We start from the raw sequence: 22608 nt of genomic DNA, 5'->3' as shown, positions 1-22608 counted from the left end.
GTGATCTCAATGTCTCAATGTGCATTTCCTAGTTATGAGTGTGGCTGAATAAAGGGTTATTAAATTGACATTTGATTAGCACATAGAGAAAGGGGGTTTCTCATAACACATCCACACACGTATATCACTGTGCCTTAATCTCGGTCACCTCCCTCAGTCCCCCATCAGTTTTCATCCTCTTCTGGTTTCCTTTCTCCCCCTACGTGTCCCCTCTCCTGCTTTCACAGTGCACACACTCCTCACTCCTTGTCCCCTCTCCCTGCTCTCTTCTTTCTCAGAGTCCCCTTTCTACTTTCATGTCCTACACACACACACACACACACACACACACACACACACTTACTCACTGACAAACACACACATACTCACTGACACACACATGCAAGCACATGCATACACTGACACAAACACACACACACACACACATACACACACACAAATGGGTGCGCACTTTCACACAGGAATGCAAGCATGGGTGGGGTGGTGAGGAATTTAAATCTAGATTCTACATATGAGAGAGAAATGTGGCATTTTTCTTTCTGAACCTGTCTTATTTCACTTAACATGCTGATTTCCAGCCATACCCAGTTTTCTTCAGACATTAGCATTTGTATTTCTTGGAGGCTTTGCACAATCTTTTGTTCATGCACATCACCTCTCCATGCACTGATTTGTTGATGGACTAAGCTTGGTCCATGTTTAGGCAAAATCCACGTGTGTGAAAGCATCTAGCTCCAAGGGAGCCTTTGGGTGTATTGTCTGAACAGAACATCAATACGGGCCATTGTTATGTCTGTATTTATGAATAACCAGTTACAGCTTTGCCTAGTGTTCTGGTGTGTGCATGTTTGCAAGCTTTTCATGCCCCTAGGTGCTGCATGAAACCCCAAATTCCGCAGTGAAAGGTGACTTGTGACAAACCCTGGGCCAACTTCACTTCACACTGCAACGTCAAGATAACTGGAAACTTTAAATAATTGGATACATGAGGACAGACTTCCTGTTCACCCCCAGCTGTGATGATCCCAAAAAACGTGGAGAAAAGACGTTAACAGTGGGAGAGTCAGGAAGCCAGTGGGAGCTGTTACAGCCCCTGGAGGGGAAAGGGCACTTGGCATGATGTTCCCAGTCCCTCACCACCCTTGGATTCCACTCTGCCTGGAATTCTGAGAGATAACAGCTTGTTCGAGCACAGGATGTCTCCCTGGAACATGCTGTTTTGCTGAGACCCCAAAGGTGTCAGTCTGATGAGATGGATGACTTGCATTTGGCTGTTTCTTTCCTGAAAGTCAGCTCTGGCAAATCATTCCCATAGCTTTTGAGTCTGTTTGCTGAGGGCCATAAGGTTACAGCTGTGGGGACGCAAGGCTACATTGTTGCTTAGACATCAATGAATAGTGTAGGTCCACACTAGGCATTATTCTTAGCTCATAATGACCCATCAGATTCTCATAAGAATGCTATGTAGTAGAGAGCATTAGATTTTGATTTGACAGTTGAAGAAATTAAGGCCCAGAGTGATTAAATTACTTAAGGTCTCACAGCTAGTAAGAAGGAAAACAGGATAGATACTCGACCTCCAGAATCGTGACCTGGATCGCTACATTGTATCTTTTTGTTGAAGTCTTTCTAGATTTGTCTTAGTTACTTTTCTATTGCAGTGATTAAATATTATGACCAAGGCCACTTAAGGAAGAAAGAATTGAATTGGGGATTATAGTTTCAGCGAATTAGTGTTCATGGTCATCATGATAGGGAGCATGGCAGCAGGCAGGCAGGCAGCAGGCAGGCAGGCAGCAGGCAGGCAGGCAGGCAGGCAGGCAGGCAGGCAGGCAGGCAGGCAGGCAGGCAGGCAGGCAGGGTACTGGAGCAGTAGCTAAGAGCTTACACCTTAAGACACAATCATGAGGCAGAAAGAATTAACTGGGAACTGGTGTGGGCTTTTGAAACCTCAAATTCTACCTCTAGTGTCATACCTCCTCCAGCCTCCTAATCCTTCCCAAACAGTTCCACCAAAGGAAGACCAAGTAGTCAAACACATGAGCCTACAGAGGCTATTCTTATCCAAACCACTGTAGGCATGTGTCGTTTTCTTCTAAGTACACATTTGTACTGAACTTCTCCAAGAATCAGATTTCAGTAGGTAGACAAAGAATGGTCAAACTTAAAACATTTATTTTTCACTTTATAGCTCAGTGCATTCTACAAGGTAAGTATGCTATAATTGAAAAAATGGGTGTTTTAAAAGACTTTGAGACTTTGCTATGTGTGTTTTCTTCATTTTGGTTTTGCTTTGATTTTTTTCTTTTTGTTTTTGGGTTTTTTTTTTTTTCTTTTTGGAGAAGCTTCTGATTTGACTTACTTGATGATTTTGGCATCATGTGTGCTAGATAAAAGTCCTACTAGTGAGTTTCAGTCATATTTCTCTTACATTTTTCTTATTATTTTTTAATTTTATCACGTATTTTAGTTTTATACATTATTTAACGTCAAACCCCTATTTCTGCCCCCCCAACCACTCCCAGACCCCGCCAATATATCTTCCTTCAGGCTCCATGCTTCCTCTTTCTCTTTTCCGTTCTCTTCTTTGTAACCCACGGAGTCCACTCAGTACTGCCTGTATGTGCATGTATATGGGCATCCACTGAAGCTTGGGCAACCTACCATGGGCCACAGAGCTGAAGAAGTCAGCGGCCCTCACTTGCCCCCTGTCAGTCAGTCAATGGTCAGGGGTGCTCATCAGTCAGGGGTGGGGTCCTGTGAGCCTCTCTCCTGTCCATGCTGAGTGTCAACTGGCTTAAGCTGGTACAGGTCTGCGTAGGCAACCACAGCTGCTGCGCACTAGCTCCATCATGTTTAGAAGACAGTTTCACCTGGTCCTCTCTGACCCTTGGCTCTTACAATCTTTCCATTACCCTGTCCATATGTTCTCTGAGGCTTTTAAAAGGAAGAGGAGATGATATAGGTTTTGAGAGCCCCCCCCCTAAAAATGCTGGCCATGAATTAAGATTCCCCACTTTGAAAATACTTTAAAAGCAACCACCTCTCTAGCTCACACTTCTCTTATAGTAGTGTTCCGGTTTGAAGGTGTTAATTTTCTAAAACATTGTAACAGATGCTGCTTGGAGTGAGGAAGAACTGATAGGCAGTTTATTGGCTATGATGCGGTCCTATCTGTCCTTTATGTTTAAAGATGGTGCAAACCGGTATGTTGGAAATTAAGAAAAACCTTCGTTCCCTCATTTATCTATCCATTCATTCCACACACAGCAAATCCTCTGTTCTTGGCATTGTGCTAAATCAGGAATTAGATGGTAGATCAGACTCATAGTGCCTTTGGTTTTTCTACATGTCATCTCACTGGCTCACAGCCATGCTATTGCTTACATGCTGCCCCTATGGCTCCTCTATGCTATGACAGAGATCTCCAGGTACTCGCTACAGAGGCCGCATGACTATTCATTCGCCAGTTTCCACTGAGTACCTACATTGTATCCACCCCTCTGGATGAGAATGAAGTGCTTCTTGCCTTCAGTGAGGATGGACAGAGAAATGTTTATTATATTGAAATATTGATAACTTCTATTTGTTGTCCTAGGATGTACTTGGGGATGTACCTTACAAATCTTCAACTGGGCCAGTGGCACATGCCTGGAACCTCATCACTTACAGAGACTGAGGCAAGAAGATTGCGAGTTCAGGGCTACATATTAGATTTGTGATCATCCTGAGGTACAGAGGGAGAGCCCATCTCAACTGCCCTTCGATGTTTATGTTTGAAAAGCTTTTTGCTTTCCTTGATCATTAATCTCTTAGGGTAACTCTGGTGCCTGGGTGCCTAAGGTAATTCTACCTCCCACCCATTCACCAGACTTTCCTTTGGAATGTCTCCTGTGCACCAAAGGGTCCGATGGGGAGAACATAACAAGGGTAGAAAGAAACACATAGCTACAGTCTACGCAAGGACACAGATGATCGGGTCTCCTAGGTGCACATGGGAGGGGTGGCTAAGAGGGAAAACTTCTTGGAGGAAGTGCCAGAAGTCTTCCCTCTCTCCCTTCCTCCCTCCCTCCCTTCCTGCTTTCCCCCTTCCCTTTCTCCCTCCCTCCCTCCCTCCCTCTCTCCCTCCCTCCCTTCCTTCCTCCCTCTCTCCCTTCCTTCCTTCCTTCCTTCCTTCCTTCCTTCCTTCCTCTCTTTCCTTCTGACAGGGTCTCCCTAGACTTGCCTTAAACTCTTTCTTTCTTTTTTCTTCAAAGATTTATTTATTTATTTATTTATTTATTTATTTATTTATTTACTGCAGCTATCTTCAGACACACCAGAAGAGGGCATCAGATCCCATTACAGATGGTTGTGAGCCACCATGTGGTTTCTGGGAACTGAACTCAGGACCTCTGGAAGAGCAGCCAGTGCTCCTAACCACTAGGCCACCTCTCCAGCCCCCATTGCCTTAAAATCTTGATCTTCCTGCTCCAGTCTCCACTTACTGGAACTACAGGTTTGACCACCATGTCCAGCTTCAGGAATGTGTACTCCTGAAAAATACTAAGAGGATGGTGACGTGGTTCAGTGGTAGAGTGCTTGCTTAGCATGCCCAAGGCCCTTGGTTAGATCCCTAGCATAAGTATAAGTAATTAATTGATTAGCTGGACAATGAAGGCAGTGTGGGAATTGTCCTACTCAGGGCTTCTATTGCTTTGAGGACCCACAAGCAAGCTGGGGGAGGAAAGGATTTATTTGGTTTATTCTTCCATTTCATTGTTCATCACAGAAGGAAGTCAGGACAGGATCTGAAGCCGGGCAGGAACCTAAAGGCAGGAGCAGATGCAGAGGCCAGGGCAGGGTGCTACTTACTGGCTTGCTTTACATGGCTTGCTCAGCCTGCTTTCTTGTAGAACCCAGGACCACCAGCCCAGGGATGGCACCACCCACAATAAACCTGGCCCTCCCACATTGGTCAGCTGAGGAAATGCCTTACATCTGGATCTTGTGGAGGCATTTTTCTCAATGGAGGTTCCTTCTCTGATGTTTCTAGCTTGTATCAAGCTGACATAAAAGTGTCCAGTACAGGATCCACATAGGTAAAGCCTTGAAGTGTTTGAAAGTTTAACCCTTTCAGCGGATAGTTGGAATTGAGCCATTATCAGAAGTATTTATGTTTTAGCTTAAACATGTCTGTTTATTTATTTGCTGTGGGTATATTTTGTGGGGTGCCATCCTGGTCAGCCATAGCTTTGGTTTGTGGGAGTCCCTCTTAGTTCAGTAAGAAGAGAGCCTGAAAGTTTGACTTCTTGAGCAAGACAAAGGCACTTGAATAAGCTAGCCTAACCAGTTGTGCCCCCGAGTCACCTCACCTGACTAAGAACAGCTGCTGGGAAGTCAGCTACATTCCTGACAGGTGACACATCCTGGTTACAAGACTACTCTCTCCTCCTCTGGGGGTGGGGGAGAGCTATTTTCTTTCAGGGTAAAATTGAACAGACACAGTGGTTGCATCCTCACTCCTACCGCCTGCCTCCTGACCTTCCCATCTTCCTCATATATCTGTCTGAGCTTCGCTGCTTCCTAAGGTACCAAGCGGGGAGTTTGTCTGCCGACCCTTTGGGAACTGATGTCAGATGCTCAAAGGATGTTCTGTTAAGTTAGGTCTGCAGCGAGCTGGAAAGGAGGAGATTAAAGAAATAAAATATGCCACATACAGTTCTGGAGAGCACTAGCCAGCTGGGATTCAGCTCTGTCACCTAAGGTGACCAAAGGGTTGGCTGATAAATGATAACAATTTTCTGGAACACATGGGCTTTTAATCTTCCCAACAGCCTGGAGGAAGGATGTTAGGCAAGATGACTGGAGCGGGTCTCACCATGTCACTGAGGGCCCACGTGTAGTTTTAGATTCCGCGGGCAGTAAGTCCAGCGGGTTGGGAAGAATGCCTCTGTAAACAGGACCCCTGTCAGTCAGCTCTCGCCGTTCGGAGGGTGGATCATGGATCTAGGCAATGAAAAGACTCTCTTCATTTAGCTGAAACAGATACAGTGATATTGTTGGGGCATACAGCACACCAATAGGACCCAGGAAAGCAGCAGGTGCAGTACCTCCCTGGGATCTGTTACCAGAAATGGGAGAGTTGTTTTCCCTCATCAGTTCTGTGGAACCCGAGGCTCCTCCTCCTCCCACTCCATTCCGTTCTGAGTGTTGTTGTTGTTGCTGTTTATTTTGTTTGTTTTTGAAACAGGGTTTTCCTGTATATCCCTGGATGTCCCGGAACTCACTTTGTAGACGGGGCTGGCCTCGAACTCAGAGATCCACCTGGGTGCTGAGATTAAAGGTGCGTGCCACCACCACCTGGTTCTTTGTTGTTGTACATGAACCACCATAACCGACTTCATGTTTTTGATTTTTTTTCTTCTTCTCTCCCAAGTGTGTCTTTCACTGCCTCTCCTGGTATCGGCATGCTCAGTTTCAGTAACTTGTGACCCTAGAAACAAATTCATAGGAAAACATAGTCACATCAGCCATGGGAGGCAGGCCGAGCAAGCAAGAGCATCTACTGAACTTCTTGGTAGAAGTTACTTGTCTAAAGGAGCCAGCGGAGTGTGCAGCCTCCAGTGGCCGCAGGGCTTCTGCGATCCACTGAAGAGCGAGTTCCTGTGGCAGGCAATCGCTTTGCCTTCCAGGCTGCACAGCTGCAAGCTGGAGACATTGCTCTTCTGGAGGTTTATTTTCTTGTCTCGCTGGGCGTCACTCGTGAGAACTGCTCTTTCCACAAAACCACCATTACAGCTGTGCTACGCACACAGCCCGGCAGTCCGTGAAGGGCGCTGTTAAGAGGCTGTTGCATTCGAGTCTAGTGGAGGAGCTTTGCAGAGGCAGAGGAATTACAGCTTGTGCCCACATCTCTGTTATCCTGCAGAGCAAGTAGGTGTATCCACAGCTGTCACTGGTCCTCGAGTTTGTGGTCACTTCTCTGTTGTTCTCCCATCAGATCCCCTGTAGCTGTAACTACAGGTGGTTGTGCTTCTCCTGATCGCAGTGCTGGGAACCAGGTTTGGTCTTCTGAGAAAGCACATGGTCTCAAGCGCTATAAGCCACCTCCTGAGTCTAAGATCGCATTCATTTTGCAAGAGGCTTTTCACAGCTTTGTCTTGACACGTGTCCGTGCTATTTCCTATAGTTTGGAATCCTATTCCCCCCACGGCTCTATCCTTATTCTTTAAGTTCAACCTCAGTTCCCTTCCCGGTGGCACCCTTCCCTTTCATATCTGAGAACTCATTCTCTAGCCATTCACTGGATGCTTACTTACTCTGCAGTGTCACTGGATACATTGTTGCTGGATACATTGTTGCTGGATACATTGTTGCTGGATACATTGTTGCTGGATACATTGTTTGCCAGAGTTATGCTCTTCCTATACTAGTCAGCTGGGAATTGGCTCTGTCATATAAGAGACCAACGGTCTGTAAGTCAGGTTGCCTAAACACCAGAAATTTATTTCTTCATAATACTGGGTATTAGAAGTCTAAAATGAACGTGTCAGCAAGTTTGCCATCTCACAGGGACTCTTTCTTGGCTTTCCTGTTTCTGAGCTTGCTTTGCTTGTACGGCCAGATTGCTTCACACTCCAAGGGCCACCTCTAAATACAATCTCATTCTGAGCTATGAGGGCTTAGAGTGTCAACAGATGATCTGATGTGTATGTGTGTGTGTGTGAATGTGTGACAATTCAGCACATAAACCCAACACAACTGAGTAGAAGCCTAGGTAAGGTTTCTGTGATGATATTTGTTGTTCAACTGCCTTGTGAGGAAGATGGGGATCAACTGTTTACATGATCAGATCGATCTGTTACCATTATGAGGTAGTCTAAGAAGGAGAACACAGGGGAGAATTCACTGCAGATGTCAGATCTGAAGGAAGGACGCCCTGGGACACTCTAGCTTGGGATTGGGCTGGTCTCAAACTCTAGGCAGAGAAACACTGCGAGTTCTGAGCTTCGCATCTTCAAGGAACTATAAAGGTCAAAGGTCTCAGGCACACAGGGCTCTGCACTTGGATGTCCTCATTCCATGCTTACTAGATCTACCTTTGACTCTTCAGGAAGGAAGGCAGCACATGCATTTTGATTTTCTTTAGGTTCACTTGGAGAACTTTAGTGCCTTTTGTGTTTTTTTTTCTCTCGCCACAGGCAGTATGGGACTGGGCACATAGTAGGTGTTCAGGAAATAAGCATGCACAAGGAGGCATGAGATTAGTACACTGCTCTCTTGGGTCCTCCAGGCTGTGAAAGGTGAGCACTCTCTGTAGTATGACGCCATCTAGTGGTTTCTTTGTTATTGCAACAACTCGGGGGAGTGGCTCCGGTTCCCAGGTCAGAAAGTGGGAAATAATTTTGTTCTAGCATCGTAAACCAAACTGTTCAAACATTCATTTGTCCATCCATTATCTATTTCCCCACCCATGTTGATGTCCATCTGTAGCTCACATCTATGATCTGAACGCAGCACCCAGCTTTCTACCGTGTGAGGATCCCTGGCTGACCACTTTGGGATCTTTGGTACATGCCCCCATCATAAATCATGTTGTTAGAATAACAGTGTCTACAGCCTTTGAGTCCCCACTGTTCTTTCTGTGAGTTTTAAAATTTTCTACTCATAACCCTAAGAAAAATTTACATGTCCCTTGGTATATATGTATAAAAAAATGTGTACCTGTCAAACACTTACTGACAGTGAGTCAAAAAGAAATTCGTTTAAAATATTTCTGAGGTGTGCTTTTAGTTTTAGCATATTTTAAAGGCAAAAGCAAACTGCATGCTGATGAGATACACATGCTTTTATTGTTTTTTAGCTAATCTTGGCTAACAGGTGATGCTGGGCAGAATATAAAACACCTCCAGTGTTTGTCAGAGTTGATTGATATTCTGAGCTTATTAATCACCAATACTGAGAATTCCGTTAAAATACTTGAAGTCTTAAAATGCCAGAATTTGTTTTGATCCACTTGGAAAATTGCTGGCAATGCTGTCCCAATCCCAAGTGAGAATTCACTTAATAATTAAAAAAGAAAGAAAGAAAGAAAGAAAGAAAGAAACTCAAACGAGTAACTCAAATAGCAATTTTGAAAACCAGACATTCGAACACAAAGAATACCTAACGTGATACTTACATGCTGAGAAATGCCGGCAGGAAAATATTTAAAATCATTTCCCATAATTATATCATGAGGTTCCTGTAAGAATAGAAAACTGTGTGGCCAGAAGGTGGTGGTGAGTGCCTTTGATTCTAGGTCTCAAGACAAAGACAGGCAGGATCTCTAGGTTGGAGGCCAGCCAGGCTTACAGAATGAGTTCCAGGACAGCCAGGGGTACAGAGTAACCCTGCCTCAAACAAACAAACAAGCCACACTAAAAACAAAACAAGAGAGAAGAGAAACCTTTCGTGTACAGTAGAAACCCTGCAATAACATTTAATAATTTACAATATGATTAGATGTGCCTGAAGTGGAAACTTAAGGGTTCTTTAGAAAGTTGGTTGGATGGTGTTTTGCTGGGGCAAACAGGAGAAGACACATTTAGCTGAAGTGAACACAGGTGAAAGGCTAAGATGAACACGTGAAAGGACACGTGATGAAGAATTCTTTGGTAACAACATGTATGTATTGGTCCACCTTACATTGCATAGTTGAGCTGCATTTGTCAGGGCTCCATAGAGAGAAACACACCAAAAAACTGGTGGTGTGCTATCGTTTCTTGCCTGACTCAGGCTGATTGGCAGAGTGATGTCAGCTGAGACAGATGCGTGTACTGAGGCGAGACTTACGGACGACACGTGATGTCTGGAGGACATAACATAATGAAGGCTGGGCAACGCTTGCTGGTCTCTCATCTTCACTAAGCTTTGATTTGCTGAGAGAGGCACAGCCAAGAACTTCTGGCATTCCTCCTGGACTCTCCTGCTGACTTGAGCCGAGGCTGAGGCCTGGCTGTCTGTGCTAGATCATGCGGCCTCTGCTGATTTATGTTTGCTGTCCTGACTCTGCGGAACTGAACTGCTGGTGCATCCGTGAAGTGTTTGCAAGTGGATCGAGCTGCCGCTGCTGACCTGTGAACTGAACTGCAGATTTCCAGACAACACAGACAGGAGTTGCTCCAAAGAAACCTTCCTAAACAGGTTTAGACCTCATCGACGTGATGGTGTGCATGGGTCTTGTTTATTCAGAATTAAGGCAGCAGCAAAGTCCGTGAAACAACCCAGGTAAATGCTGTCAGATGTCTGTTACAGGTTTGAGGATGAGTTTATTTATTTTTTTTGCAGTGTACACTTATAGTTCCTGAGATTTTCTGAAGCCCATGTACAGTTTGAGACATGTGCTTTCACACTGTGCTCAGATTAGCCAAACCTTCTCGCTTCTGTCTCTTCCAGTGCCACGCAGACAGGTTTGAGAACTGCGTGCCAGAAGGTAACGGTGGAACAGATGGATGGAAAAAGGACAGACACGTAGATAGAATGGGGTGAAAGGACAAAGAGCTAAGCATCCAAAGTTAGGACTGCCATTCCACGAACAAATAAAAGACAGCAGTTTTCAGTCTTTGGTGGTAGACACCCCTCCAGTCTTCACAAAGATGCATGGCGAATCAAAACAAAGAAGGAAAAGACAGAGAAAAGTGGGCAAGATACAAAATCTCACCATCACAAAGTAGATATGAATTCTCTAGTGGACGTTCGCTCCTGCCCCTTCTTACTATATCATCTGGATGGGCCTCAAGCTCCCAATATTTCTGCCCCAGTCTCTTGAAAGAACAGTGATTATAGACATGCACCTCCATTCTTCATGGCTCGCTCCAGCATCTTTAAAAATTATTAAAATTTGTTTCTATGTGTATGATTGTCTTACCTGGGTGTGTGTGCCACATGTATACTGCTTCTAGTCTTTTACAAATTATTTTATGTGTGTGAGTGTTTACCCACATGCATGTCTGTGCACCGTGTGTATGCCTGGCACCCTCAGGGACCAGAGATACCAGATCCCCATAACCGGGGTTACAGATGGTTGTGAACCACCATGTGGGCACTAGAAGTCTAGCTTGAGTCTTCTGGAAGAGCATCCAGGGCTGTTAACCTGAGTCATTTCTCCAGCCCAGCTCAATGGTCCTTTTCAAGACCAACTAAAAGAACAAAACACTATGGTTTAACATTTTAAGTGTGTGTGTGTGTGTGTGTGTGTGTGTGTGTGTATACAATGGCAGAGAAAGACATGTGGAGGTCACAGTGAGTTCTCCAATTCAGTGGGATTTTGAAGACTATTCTTAAGTTATCTGGCTTGGCAGGAAGAACCTTTACACACTGAACTATCCCTCCAGTCACAGAACCAAAGTAGTAAGCCAAGGCAAATGGAGAACTTTTACAAGTCAAAAAGGTGCTATGCAAATACGATTCTTACCTGCTTGATTGGCATAGATTTCTAAATATGACCATAAAATATGTACTACTATAAAATTAAAAAAAACTACTTAAGTATCCCTCAAATGAATGCTTATTGAAACATCCAAATAAAGAAAAGGTTCCGAACAGGCAGCTCACAGAAGGGAAGCCCAAAGTGGCTCCTGGGCATACAGGAAGAAGAAATGCTCAGTTTCTTCAGTGAAAGTAAAAGCAAAATGTGTGTCCCTGTGTCATTAGAAAATTGCCTAATTAGATGAACCAACGTTTGTATAGCCCTTGCTTGATGCTCAGTAATCGCCTTATGGGTACCGAACCCGGGAAATACACATACACTGTAACACAACGCACTGTAGGACAGTGCCGTGTGCCGAAATCTAACGTACTCGGTGCCATTAAGTGACCGCCTTCCACTAGATTAGTACAGACTCCACCTTTGTAGTGGGAAAGAAGATTAGCGGGAGAAGGAACGTGCTTCGAATAGTCACGTGCTCACAGCGTTCCAGGCTCACGAGTTTGCTTTGGAACAGAGTTTCTGCCCATGTGTAGTGGGTGAAGTGGAAGGACACATCTTACAACAGCGATATGGAAAGGAAGAGGAGAGGTTGTCTCACCCCCAGTGGCCCTTCCGTGAGGTTTCTTTTGCTGGGCACACAGAACATGTTCTAATATGATGTCTCCAGGATCCCCCGATGCACAACCTCCCCTTCAGGGGAGTTTACATATCGGTCCATAAAATGCATCAGACAACAGTGGCCATGGTGGTGATTGGTGAACTGGAGGCAGCCTTGTTAGTCAACATTTGAGGAAGGCAATGACCTTGTTGGCTCCTCAATTTGAAATGCCAAGCAGACGTCTGAAGCAATGGGCAGGAGTGCAATGAAGACAGGCCCTAGAAAAGAACGCCGAGTGAGAAAAGAACACACAAGACGATTTCTAACGCTCAATAGCATATTAAGTTACAAAACACACGAGAAAATGGGAACGATTTTTTTTTAAAGAAGTACATATCTGAGCATACAAGCACCTATTTACAATCTTGGTGGCTGGCTTTGAGGGTTAGGAATAGGGCTAGCGATAAAGAGGAAGAAAAGAAACACATTTCACGAACTAGACTGATTATCCCATTCGCAGTGCTTTGGTCTCTTCTCCAGGGTCTGGGGATTCTGCTCCGCCTCTCAGGGGGCGGTTCCTAGATTTCCTTGGCTCCACCCACTGCAGGATATATTTGCACATTTCTCTGCGGACCACTGCCGGGTCCGCTACGGGGCTCCACCCCTTTCGAACGTCAGCTTCGCTTCAGCGGCAGTGGGCGTGGCGGTTGCCAGGCGACCGAAGACGCGCCGAGCGCCGGATTTCGGCGCCGGGGGCTGGCGATCAGAAAAACGTGTCGCCCTTTTAGACACTGGGGGCAGTGCACAGCCCCTTCTCCAGACTCCAGCCCAGTTTTCTGATCTCCTCGGCAGCCTTTGAGGCCGCCTCCAAAGAGCGTCAGGATGACGGAGGTCAGGAGTCAGCGCCCCTCTTGCTTTTCTCCTTCGACCTCTCCCTGTCATCTCTCTCCTACTGGAACTCATCCTTTGTTACACTCACTAATTCTGATCCTCCCTCACCAGCACTCTCGCTGTATGCACCCTCACGCTTTTTCTCCTGTGGCTCTGTACCACCTTTCTTCTCTTCACGAATTCTCAGACCACGACTTGCAGTCTGAACTGCAGGCGACACCGCAGAGATGTTACTGAAAATGTCACCTTCCTCACTAACCTGTTCACCTGTCACACTCTGATGCCCTAGCACACGATCACCAGCTGTCACACTTGCATCACGGTCCTTCAGCTCATTGCCAATACCCTGTGTTCTCGTTGACCCCCCCCCCCGTGTTACCATCCCACAGCCCCATCCCTCGCCCGTATTACAGGACACTTCATCTTCAGTGGCACTAATGAAGGCTCATTTCTTCATTCTTCAGTAACCTGTCTGTCCATTAGCTCTCTATCGATAACCTCGACAGCCCTACATCTTTGCCGTCACTTGACATGCAGAGTCCTCATTTATCCGGGTCTTACTTAAAATTTTCACTGATCTATCAGAGCGCACCCCACCTTACCTATTACATACCGTTTCCAGCCAGTACCAGCTGCATAATTTGTGAGTCCTAGGGTAAAGTGAAACGCTTTTTAAAATTACTAAGACTTTTAAGACTTGACAGCAGAGAATTTAACCAAGGTAGAAGTCTTCTGAGTACTAAGTCTTGTGTGACCGAATGGGCCCACGCCCATGAAGCCAGCCCTGGTCCCAGCATCTCCTTGCACCACCGTGCCCCGCCTGATTGTTTCTTACTTCTCAGTGCTTCTGCATCCCCCCCCACCATCCCATCTCTTGATGCCTGGTCTCTCTTTGTAAGCTCTTGCCCCCCCAGTCATTCCTTGCCCCCCCACACTGTCCCTGCTCCCCGGTGCCATCATCCACTGTCCTGGGAGACTGGTCACATCACCGCTCCTCACTACCTGGTCTCTTCTCATTTCTTATTGGTCCTGCTAGCTCTCATTTTTACCCCCCCCCCCATTATTCTCTTTGCTTTGTGTTTTCTCCCGTTCTCACGGTCTCTTCTCAGTTTATTGTTCTTTACTCTCCTCCTTACAAGCTGATGACCTCCAGAGCCTAGAGCATGCTGTGGCCTGTGGCAGACACTCTGGGTAGATGAATGGTTGAATGCCACAGCTCCTCTGAGCACTTCCTGTTGATCTCTCTGCAAATACCCACCACCACACCTGGACACAATGTAGAAGATACCAACTGCCCTTATTGATGAGACCTAGAGATTATTTTATTTTTGCTTTGCCTTTAATAGGACACCTTTTGAAGTGACAACAGGAAAAAACATCTCTTTTGTTCACAAATGTTTTTTAAATGTTTCATATATGTATATGTTTATGTATATATGTATGTATATGTATATGTGTATGTGTATGATGTATATGATGTATATGATGTATGTGTATGTGTATGTGTATGTGTATATGTATATGTATACAATGTATATGTATACGGATACGTATATGATATATATGATGTATATGTATATGTGTGTATATTTATTCCTGTGTTGGTATCAATACCACTTCCAAAGGCTAGAGCTCATAACACCATTGCAATGAAGTGGTGTTTTGTATCATGTGGTGGAGTAACAGCAGCACCACATTTGCTTAACAGGATTTTTCTTTTGTGCATTTGTTGAATCATGTGCTGTGCAATAATCTACTTTTAGAAGGGAAAACTCTGTTGGGTTTAAAAATAGTAGCAAAGCTGTTACTCCAAGTGTTGCAGGCGCCATGACTATTTAAATCTCTAAAAACCGTGTTTTGCTTGCACGTCATGTTTAGGGACTTAATTAACAGTACAAGATAAGATTTTTTTCCCTTTTAAAATAAGATTATACAAAGTTTCCTCATACTGAGCAAGCAACTATGCCTGTTAAGAGAAGAGGCAAACGAGGCTACTTATAATCTCCAGGGTGGGTTAGAATTTTGTTATTATTGGGATGAAAGATCATCACATTCGATTTCTTTGATGAGCAGTGGGTGGCTGTCATGGAAGTCCTTTTGGTGTAGGCTATCAGTGCATAGCATGGAAAGCCCAATAATGTCGATCTGCAAACCGTACCCACTCTTACAAGATCTGAGTGGGTCTTTGTGGCTGACTGTACATGAATCCATAGCCCTTAGCAGGCCTCCATTCCCCCAGGCTGCCTCTTCTGCTTCTTACAGCTCTTATATGTGGGCATCTCAGGCACTTCCATGGCTGTGGGTCTGTCCTTGGGTATCACCAGCTCCAGGGGACGATGTTCCCTCCAGAGCCACCTGTGAGAATCCTTTTCTTCCTTCTAGTGGTCTGAGGGCCACTTCTTTCATGAAGTGTACTTTATTCCCAAAGCTGGGTGGTAAGTCTCCTTTTATGTGTTCTTAAGGTACATACAATGCATTTTCACGACAGGGACTGAGTTCTCTATTTCTGTTACCACAGAACATACTCTTCCAGGCAGTACAACAGAAATACCTGCTGGATGGGAAATTTGTCCCTTATCTTGGTTGCCTTTACAGGCTCCGTCACAGAACTCCCCTATAGCAGGTGGAACAGACGTCCTTGAATGGATGAATGGATGCATTAGCCATGCCTTTATCCTTATCAGTCCTGCTGTGCAGTACCTGATATGCAGGTGCTCATTTTCCAGAGCAGCCGTAACAAAGTACCACAAACAGGAATGGCTTAAAACAAAAATATATTTTCTCCCAGTCCTTAGTACTAAAAGTCTAAAGTCAAGATGTTAGCAGGATCATGCCCCCTTTAAGACCACGGTTAAATCTTTTCCTGTCGCTTCCTAGTCTCTGGTTGTAGCCAACAATGTTTAGCCCTCCTTGGATTGCAACTGCACCAGTCCTAGTCAGCCTTACAGTCTCACTGTGTATCTCTTGGTCTTTGCTAAAATCTGCTAAGGATGCCCATCTTATTGGAGTTCAGGCTTACTTCCCTCGGGTATAACCTCATATCAACTAATTATACCATACATGTATGCACAATGTCAGAGGTCGAGGGAACCTTTCCAACATATAGTTTCAATATTTCTGTTAGTAGGTGGCTTTTGCTTCGTGTGTGTTCTGGGGTACCATCAGCCACATGCATGAGGGTCTTTGATCCTGGGGCACCAGCAGCTATTTCTTGAAGTAATGGAGCAACATCCTCACTCTTTCTTACAGGATAAGCCTGAAAAAGTAGCGCAGGAGGAAACTGCATTCGAAGAAATCGAGAAAGATTTTCAGGAGGTTCTCAGTGAACTTTCAGGAGACAAAAGTCTGGAAAAATTCAGGATTGAATATGAGAAGCTTCATGCCATCATGAAAAAGTCTTATGACAATGAGAAGCGTCTCATGGCCAAATGCAGAGAGCTGAACGCAGAGATTGTGGTGAACTCTGCCAAGGTTGCCACTGCCCTGAAGCTTTCTCAGGACGACCAGACCACCATTGCATCTCTTAAGAAGGTCAGTGATCTAGAAACAGATGGAATTGCATTTCAAACATCTCTTATCCATTATACTGACAGTTCTCTGGCTGGTAATGAATGAGTTAGTCGATAAAAATATACACAGTGTAGATATTCATGAAGCCTAGGGAAGAGTATTCTTTGAGAAAGAACATAATTAACCATGCTGAGGCTTACCATGCTGAAAACAAATGGGGAACTTTATTCCATTTTGTTGCCTAGTTTCTGTAAAATAATGGCTCATTCAAAAGACTTAGAGATAAGATGCAAAGTTGGGAACCTCAAGATGTTCTCTCTGATGCAGGATGAGTATATACCTGACAGTGTGTGCCCACGTGTGTGCGCTCGAGCGTGCAGATGCATGTGTGCGCAGATGCATGTGTATGTGTGCAGGTGCATGTGTGTGTGCAGATTCATGTGTGTGTGCGCATCTGCAGATGCATGTGTGTGTCACAATGTGTATGTGTGTGCACACGTGCAGATACATATGTGTGTGTACATGTGTGCACATGATCATGTTAGGTCAGTGGTTTCCTGTTGGATGCTGTCCACCTTGTCTTTGGTGATAAGGCTTCTCATCCGTGTGGTGCCTTCCTATTAGACTAGATAGGTTGGTTCATTTAGCACCATGGGTCCACCTGCCCCTGCCTCCCCAGCACCGGGACTGAAGCTCACACTGCCAGTAGAATCTGGGGATGTAGCTTAGGTTGTTGTGCTTTTGTGGTGAGCGATTTATCTATGACGGAGCTATCTGTCATCCTGACATCTTGTTAAAAGTAATTTTACATTTATACTTTTCCTCTCGCTCCAGGAGAGAGTGTTTTGTGAGTTCTCTGGGAGTTTCTTTCATGACCATTCTTCTCAGTGCCCTTTCCCATGTCTCCTCATCTCCTCTGATGCTATTGTCGGAGAGCCAGAGATTCAGTCTGGGGGATCAGGAGGAAGTCTGCCTCTGTTCCACGCTGCGGTTTTCATCCTTAAGAGCGTTGCATTTCCTTGAAGATAAAACACAAATGTTTCCTGTTGATCTCAGTCATAGAGGTGGAGATATATTAATTTATAATTAAATCTCTAGCGCTGAGAAATGATTTATGAAAGTTTTAGGTAACTCCACTGAAAGCAAGCCATCAGATGTCATTCAAGTCAAATTAACTCCCAAGACCAGCACAGATAGGACGGACCCGCTTTCTTAGAAACTGCTCTCCTGTAGCGTGACTTTCCTCCACTGTCATTTTCTTCTTGCTGGAAGTGTAATATGAGGAAACTGTAATTCATTTTATAATTGGAAAAACACTTTTCATTATAAACTTTAACGGTGGAAAGGAAAGTCACAGACTGATGAGAATCTAATTAGTGAAATTGGTTTGGCTAAAACATTATGTGTTCATATTCTCAGTTTAGATATCTTCACTCGTTTTACCCAGATGTGCTTATGACTGCTCCGCCAGGCTAGAGGCCACAGATTGACATTTGAGTCACTAAGGGACGGTCTGTGGTTACTCAAGAGGACTCTCCGTATGTTAGCCAAGTTGAATTTACTCCCTCCCATCCATTTTATTCCTTGTCCACCTAAAAGCTAAACATTTGCAGGCTTTTATTTATTTAAAGAGTCCAAATTCGACTCCACAAAAAAATGTCGATGTGGCGGGGCAAACTCAAGGTTGTTGCAGACAAACGCTCAGGTTGCTCCTTTTACTCAAACAGCAGTGATTCGCCTTCGAGTGTGTATGTAAAGAGTCTGCAGTGCCTTTTACAACAGTAAGGATGTCAGGATGGATAAATCATAGTTCTGTTCCCTCTTATGGGGCTTATTTTCCCTCCTTAGCATGAGCATCTGTTTCTAAGACAACACGCTATCCTGGGACACACAGTGAGATTTTACTAAGATTTCTGCACCCACTCTGTACCAGCAAGGAGAAATGACCCTGTGCAATGTTCTAAAGCTGACCTTGCATTTCAGGTCCTTACCAGGGACCTAAGGACAAAATACATGCATGTACACACACATATACATATATACAAACACACACATACTCTCACTCTCTCTCACACACACATATGTGTGCATATTGTTATATTAATGTGTGTACACATATGTATGTATGTATATATGTGTGTATGTGTGTGTTTGTGTGTGTGTGTGTGTGTGTGTGTGTGTATGTGTGTGTGTTTTCAAGCTAGTCTTGAACTTGCTATGTAGCCCAGGTGGGTCTCAAACTCATGATTTTCCTGCCTTTACCTTCCCAGTGCTGGGATTACAGGCATGTTTCATTGTGCCTCACTAAAATATAGTTTTTACATGAAAAATATTAAGATGTTTTTCTATCTGTTCATTTAAGGATCAGACCTATGGTCATCTCTTACAGAATAAGGCCATATTAAATAAATGTTAAACACATAAGCTCCCATTTTAAATTTTGTAAATTTATCAATTTATCAGAAATAATCCCTTGCACAAGGAAAAGCACTCCTTGAGCTATTCTTGCTCTTCCCTGTTGGCTACTTACGCTGAAGAATTTAGTCAGTCCAAACTCCCTCATACCCCATAATACATATGACTCTTTTCCGGTAAGTGACTGTCAACTGTCGTCGGGTGCTATTTTTTGAGTTGGTTCTCAGTGCATCTGGAACCCCATTTGTTTGTTTGTTTGTTTGTTTTTTCTCACTGATATTCTTTGTCCCATCAGGAAATTGAGAAAGCCTGGAAGATGGTGGACTCAGCCTATGACAAAGAGCAAAAGGCCAAAGAGACAATTCTTGCCCTGAAAGAGGAAATAGTGAACCTGACTAAACTAGTTGAGCAGGGGTCTGGACTGTCAATGGACCAGGACAGCAAGTAGGTCAAAGTCTTGATAGTGTGTGGATTCGCCTCTGCCTTTGCAGTGCGGCCGCCTGGTGTGGGCTGGCACGGTTAGCTGGGATTAAAGACGTGTACCACCACTGCCCGGCTGGCACGGTTAGCTGGGATTAAAGACGTGCACCACAGCTGCCCGGATCCCGTGTTCATTCACTTTTAACGATTTGTTTTTAAAATTTTGTCTGTATAGATATTTTGTCTGAATGTATGTTTGTGCAGGACCGACTGCGCACTCGGTGCCTATGGAATCCAGAAGATGGCATCAGAGTCTCTGGGAACGGAGGTATCGGTGGTTGTGAGCCGCCACGTGGGTGCTAGGAATCAAAGTCAGGTCCTCTGGAGGAGCAGCGGGTGCTCGTGACCACCGAGCCACCCCTCTAGGCTTCCTACCTGTTCCTTTTAAGACTTCTGTGTCTTTCCGAAAAGGTTATATTACACGTCTTTCTTTAGAAGGATGCTACTATAGTTTTTGAGTAAGTAGAGGTTTTAGGTTTATTTTTCTATTATTTTAGTCTCTTACTCTTTAAATACTGACATCTCTCTCTCTCTCTCTCTCTCTCTCTCTCTCTCTCTCTCTCTCTCTCTCACACACACACACACACACACACATTTATAGATGCAACCTGCTGAGATCACTTAGTGTTGCTTATACGTATATGTATCTAGGGCTGACCACTTGGCATCGGATAACCTATCAAGAGGCTTCTATCAGAAGATTGATTCTCTCAGCAGCCACTGATCTCCTGTGGCTCTTCATCTCAGGGAGGGGCCCGTGAGATTTTTTTCTCCATCCATGATGCATGTCTAATGGTGCTGTCATTTTAGGTCTCAAAATATTGCTGATAATTCATGGGTACAGCTTCACTATCATATACAGAAGACACTATCTTGAAGCAGATGTGCCGGACATCTGACTCTTAGAATCTTTGTACCTGCTCTTCCGAAAGCTCCCTTGGCTGGGCCTTCAGTATAGAGTGGCATGGTTGTTGATGGGTCAGTTGGGATTGGAAACCCCGTGGCCAGTGGTTCTTTGCCTTTTGACCAAAGCTGTGTCTTTTTGTACTGGGTGGCACTCTCACCCGTCCTCCATGATGACTTCCCACCTTTCCTACCTGCTCAGGTTCCGGGCAGGAACTGGGGTGATCTTCTCCCTGCCATTTCTTCATCCCTTAAGCTTTGTCTGGTTGATTTGACTTCCTGTGGCTGGTGCTGCAGCCTGACCCGAAACCCCTATTCACTGCTAGCCCTCTCTCCAACCCGAGGTGTGTTTCTGAAGCGTGTAGGCAGCCACCTGTCCCCCTCCTTGCTTGTCTCCCCATACAAAGAGGATGGAGGACAGATTCCCTAACATGCCATTCAAAACCCTTCAGTTGTCCTACTGCAGTTTGTTTCTCTAGTGCTGAGCCCTCCCTCATTTATTGTGTATACCTCTATCTCTGCACAAGCATTCCCCCCTCCATGCCAAAGATGCCCCTTTCTCGCCTTGATTCTTAAGCTCCTTTCATCCTTTAAAACCCACCTGGATCACCACCCTTACTTTGTCACCACCAGCATTCCTATCCTGCCTCCTCTCCACCTCCAGATCCCAGTGAACAGGCACGAAGAGCTACTTTATCTCCTGTTTCCAACATCTATTTCTATGACCCTTGTTACATTGTATTAAAAGGATTCCCTAAGATAGCTCCCAGCTGGTTAGTTTTGTGCTTCATTCATGTATTCATTCATTCAATCAACTGGACATAAGCTGGGAACAACGGCTGAGAAAATGCTCCATTAGATTGCCCGTAGGCAAGTCTCTGGGGCTATTCTTTCTGATTAATGATTGATGTCGGAGGGTCCAGCAGTATTGCCCTGGGTTGTAGAAGAAAGCAGGCTGAGCAAGCCATGAGGAGCAAGCCAGTAAGCAGCACCCCTCCACGGTCTCTGCTGCAGTTTTTGTGTCCAGGATCTTGTTTTGAGATCTCACCATGACTTTCCTTCACGATAGACTATAACCTGAGGGGTTTTCTACCCCCAAGTTGCATTTGGTCATGGGTTTCATCATGGCAACAGAAAAGCAAGCCAGAACAACACCTTTATGTACTTAAGCTTTGAACTCCTGAGAAAAGACAAGTTCAGAGGCTTCGCAAGAGTCTCTGTAGCAGGACATGAAAGGTCTCACACCAGGAGCAGGCGCACCTCCTTGGCCCTCATAACCAAACCTTGTGCTGCTTGTCCAGGGTTTTGTATTTTCTCGCTCTATTGGTCTAAGTTTGATGTCATATGTCTAGACATTGGGGGAAGGACTAGAAAAACAACCATATGGTCTCTGTAATGATAGACTCAGGGAAGAACCACTGACAAGCCATGTGAGGGAGCTGACTGGTGGAGACAGGCATTTTAAGGAGAATCAGAAGAGGATGAGGAGTGTGGTGCTTGGAGCCGGTGCCGCTTGGAGTTTGAGCTTCAATGGTGTGCTCAGTGGAGGCTCGGTCTCTTCAAATCAGCCTTAGGGTTGGGGTTTCATTTCTGCAGACGGGTTTGAGCATGGGTTTGAAGGTTCCTTATGAACCACTTAGGTCATATCAGGGATACTGGTAAAATGAGTGCTGTCAGATCCCTGTGTTTTGAGCCATTGCCTGATGAATGTCAGCTGCAAGACTGTGCGGGGTGTGGCCTTAGCTTGCTGCTGCCTCCCTTCGGGTTCGTCCTGCCGCAGAAGCCCCATCAGACGCAGGGCTTCATGCTCAGCCAGCACTAATTCCACAGGAAGTCATGGCCAGTCAGACGGAATGGATTTTTGTAACGGGGAGTTATTTGCCTTACAATTCAAATCAATGAATATTATCACAGGCTCCTCAGAGACCGGCCCTGCATGCCTGATTTTTTTTTTTTTTTTTTTTTTTTTTTTTTTTTTTTAATTCTGGGGAACATTTTCTCTGGGCTGTACCCTTGGGATAGATCAGTTTCTTTGGGTGAATGGGAAGAAGGCTGGCGATGCATCTGATTTGGTTATATCGATGCCTTGTTTTACACATTTTAGTTGTTACCATCACCCCCAGTGGATCCGTTAGATAACTAATTCCTTAAATGGACAGCTCCGCAGGACTCATCATAAGAGTTGACAATAACAACATGGTCTTATTGTAACAGATCCAAGTAATACAGGAAGAACCCACGCTCCCAACTTTTCTACCTGTAACCCTGATTCTCAGAGATAATTGATAACGTGATTAGTATACATCTTTTTAAAAGTGTCTGTAACACACACAAACACACACATACACACACAGATGCA

General features: G+C 44.8%; 1 protein-coding gene across 1 annotated transcript in view; it reads left to right on the top strand.

The window, feature by feature from the left end:
* Positions 1 to 12932: 12932 nt before the first annotated feature.
* Positions 12933 to 22608, top strand: part of CFAP58 (cilia and flagella associated protein 58) — a gene marked incomplete at both ends in the record, with an annotated part of 100213 nt that continues 90537 nt past the window's right edge. Inside the window, 3 exons of the mRNA XM_080912079.1 lie at positions 12933 to 12941; positions 16191 to 16472; positions 19162 to 19310. Of these exons, the coding sequence (XP_080768205.1) occupies positions 12933 to 12941; positions 16191 to 16472; positions 19162 to 19310 (440 nt within the window). The remainder of the gene's footprint in view (positions 12942 to 16190; positions 16473 to 19161; positions 19311 to 22608) is intronic.

Source organism: Micromys minutus (genome assembly GCF_963924665.1).
Source record: "Micromys minutus genome assembly, chromosome: 2".
Taxonomy (NCBI): Eukaryota; Metazoa; Chordata; class Mammalia; order Rodentia; family Muridae; genus Micromys; species Micromys minutus.
The sequence above is the reverse complement of the archived record's forward strand: the minus strand, read 5'-3'. Positions and strand labels throughout refer to the sequence as shown.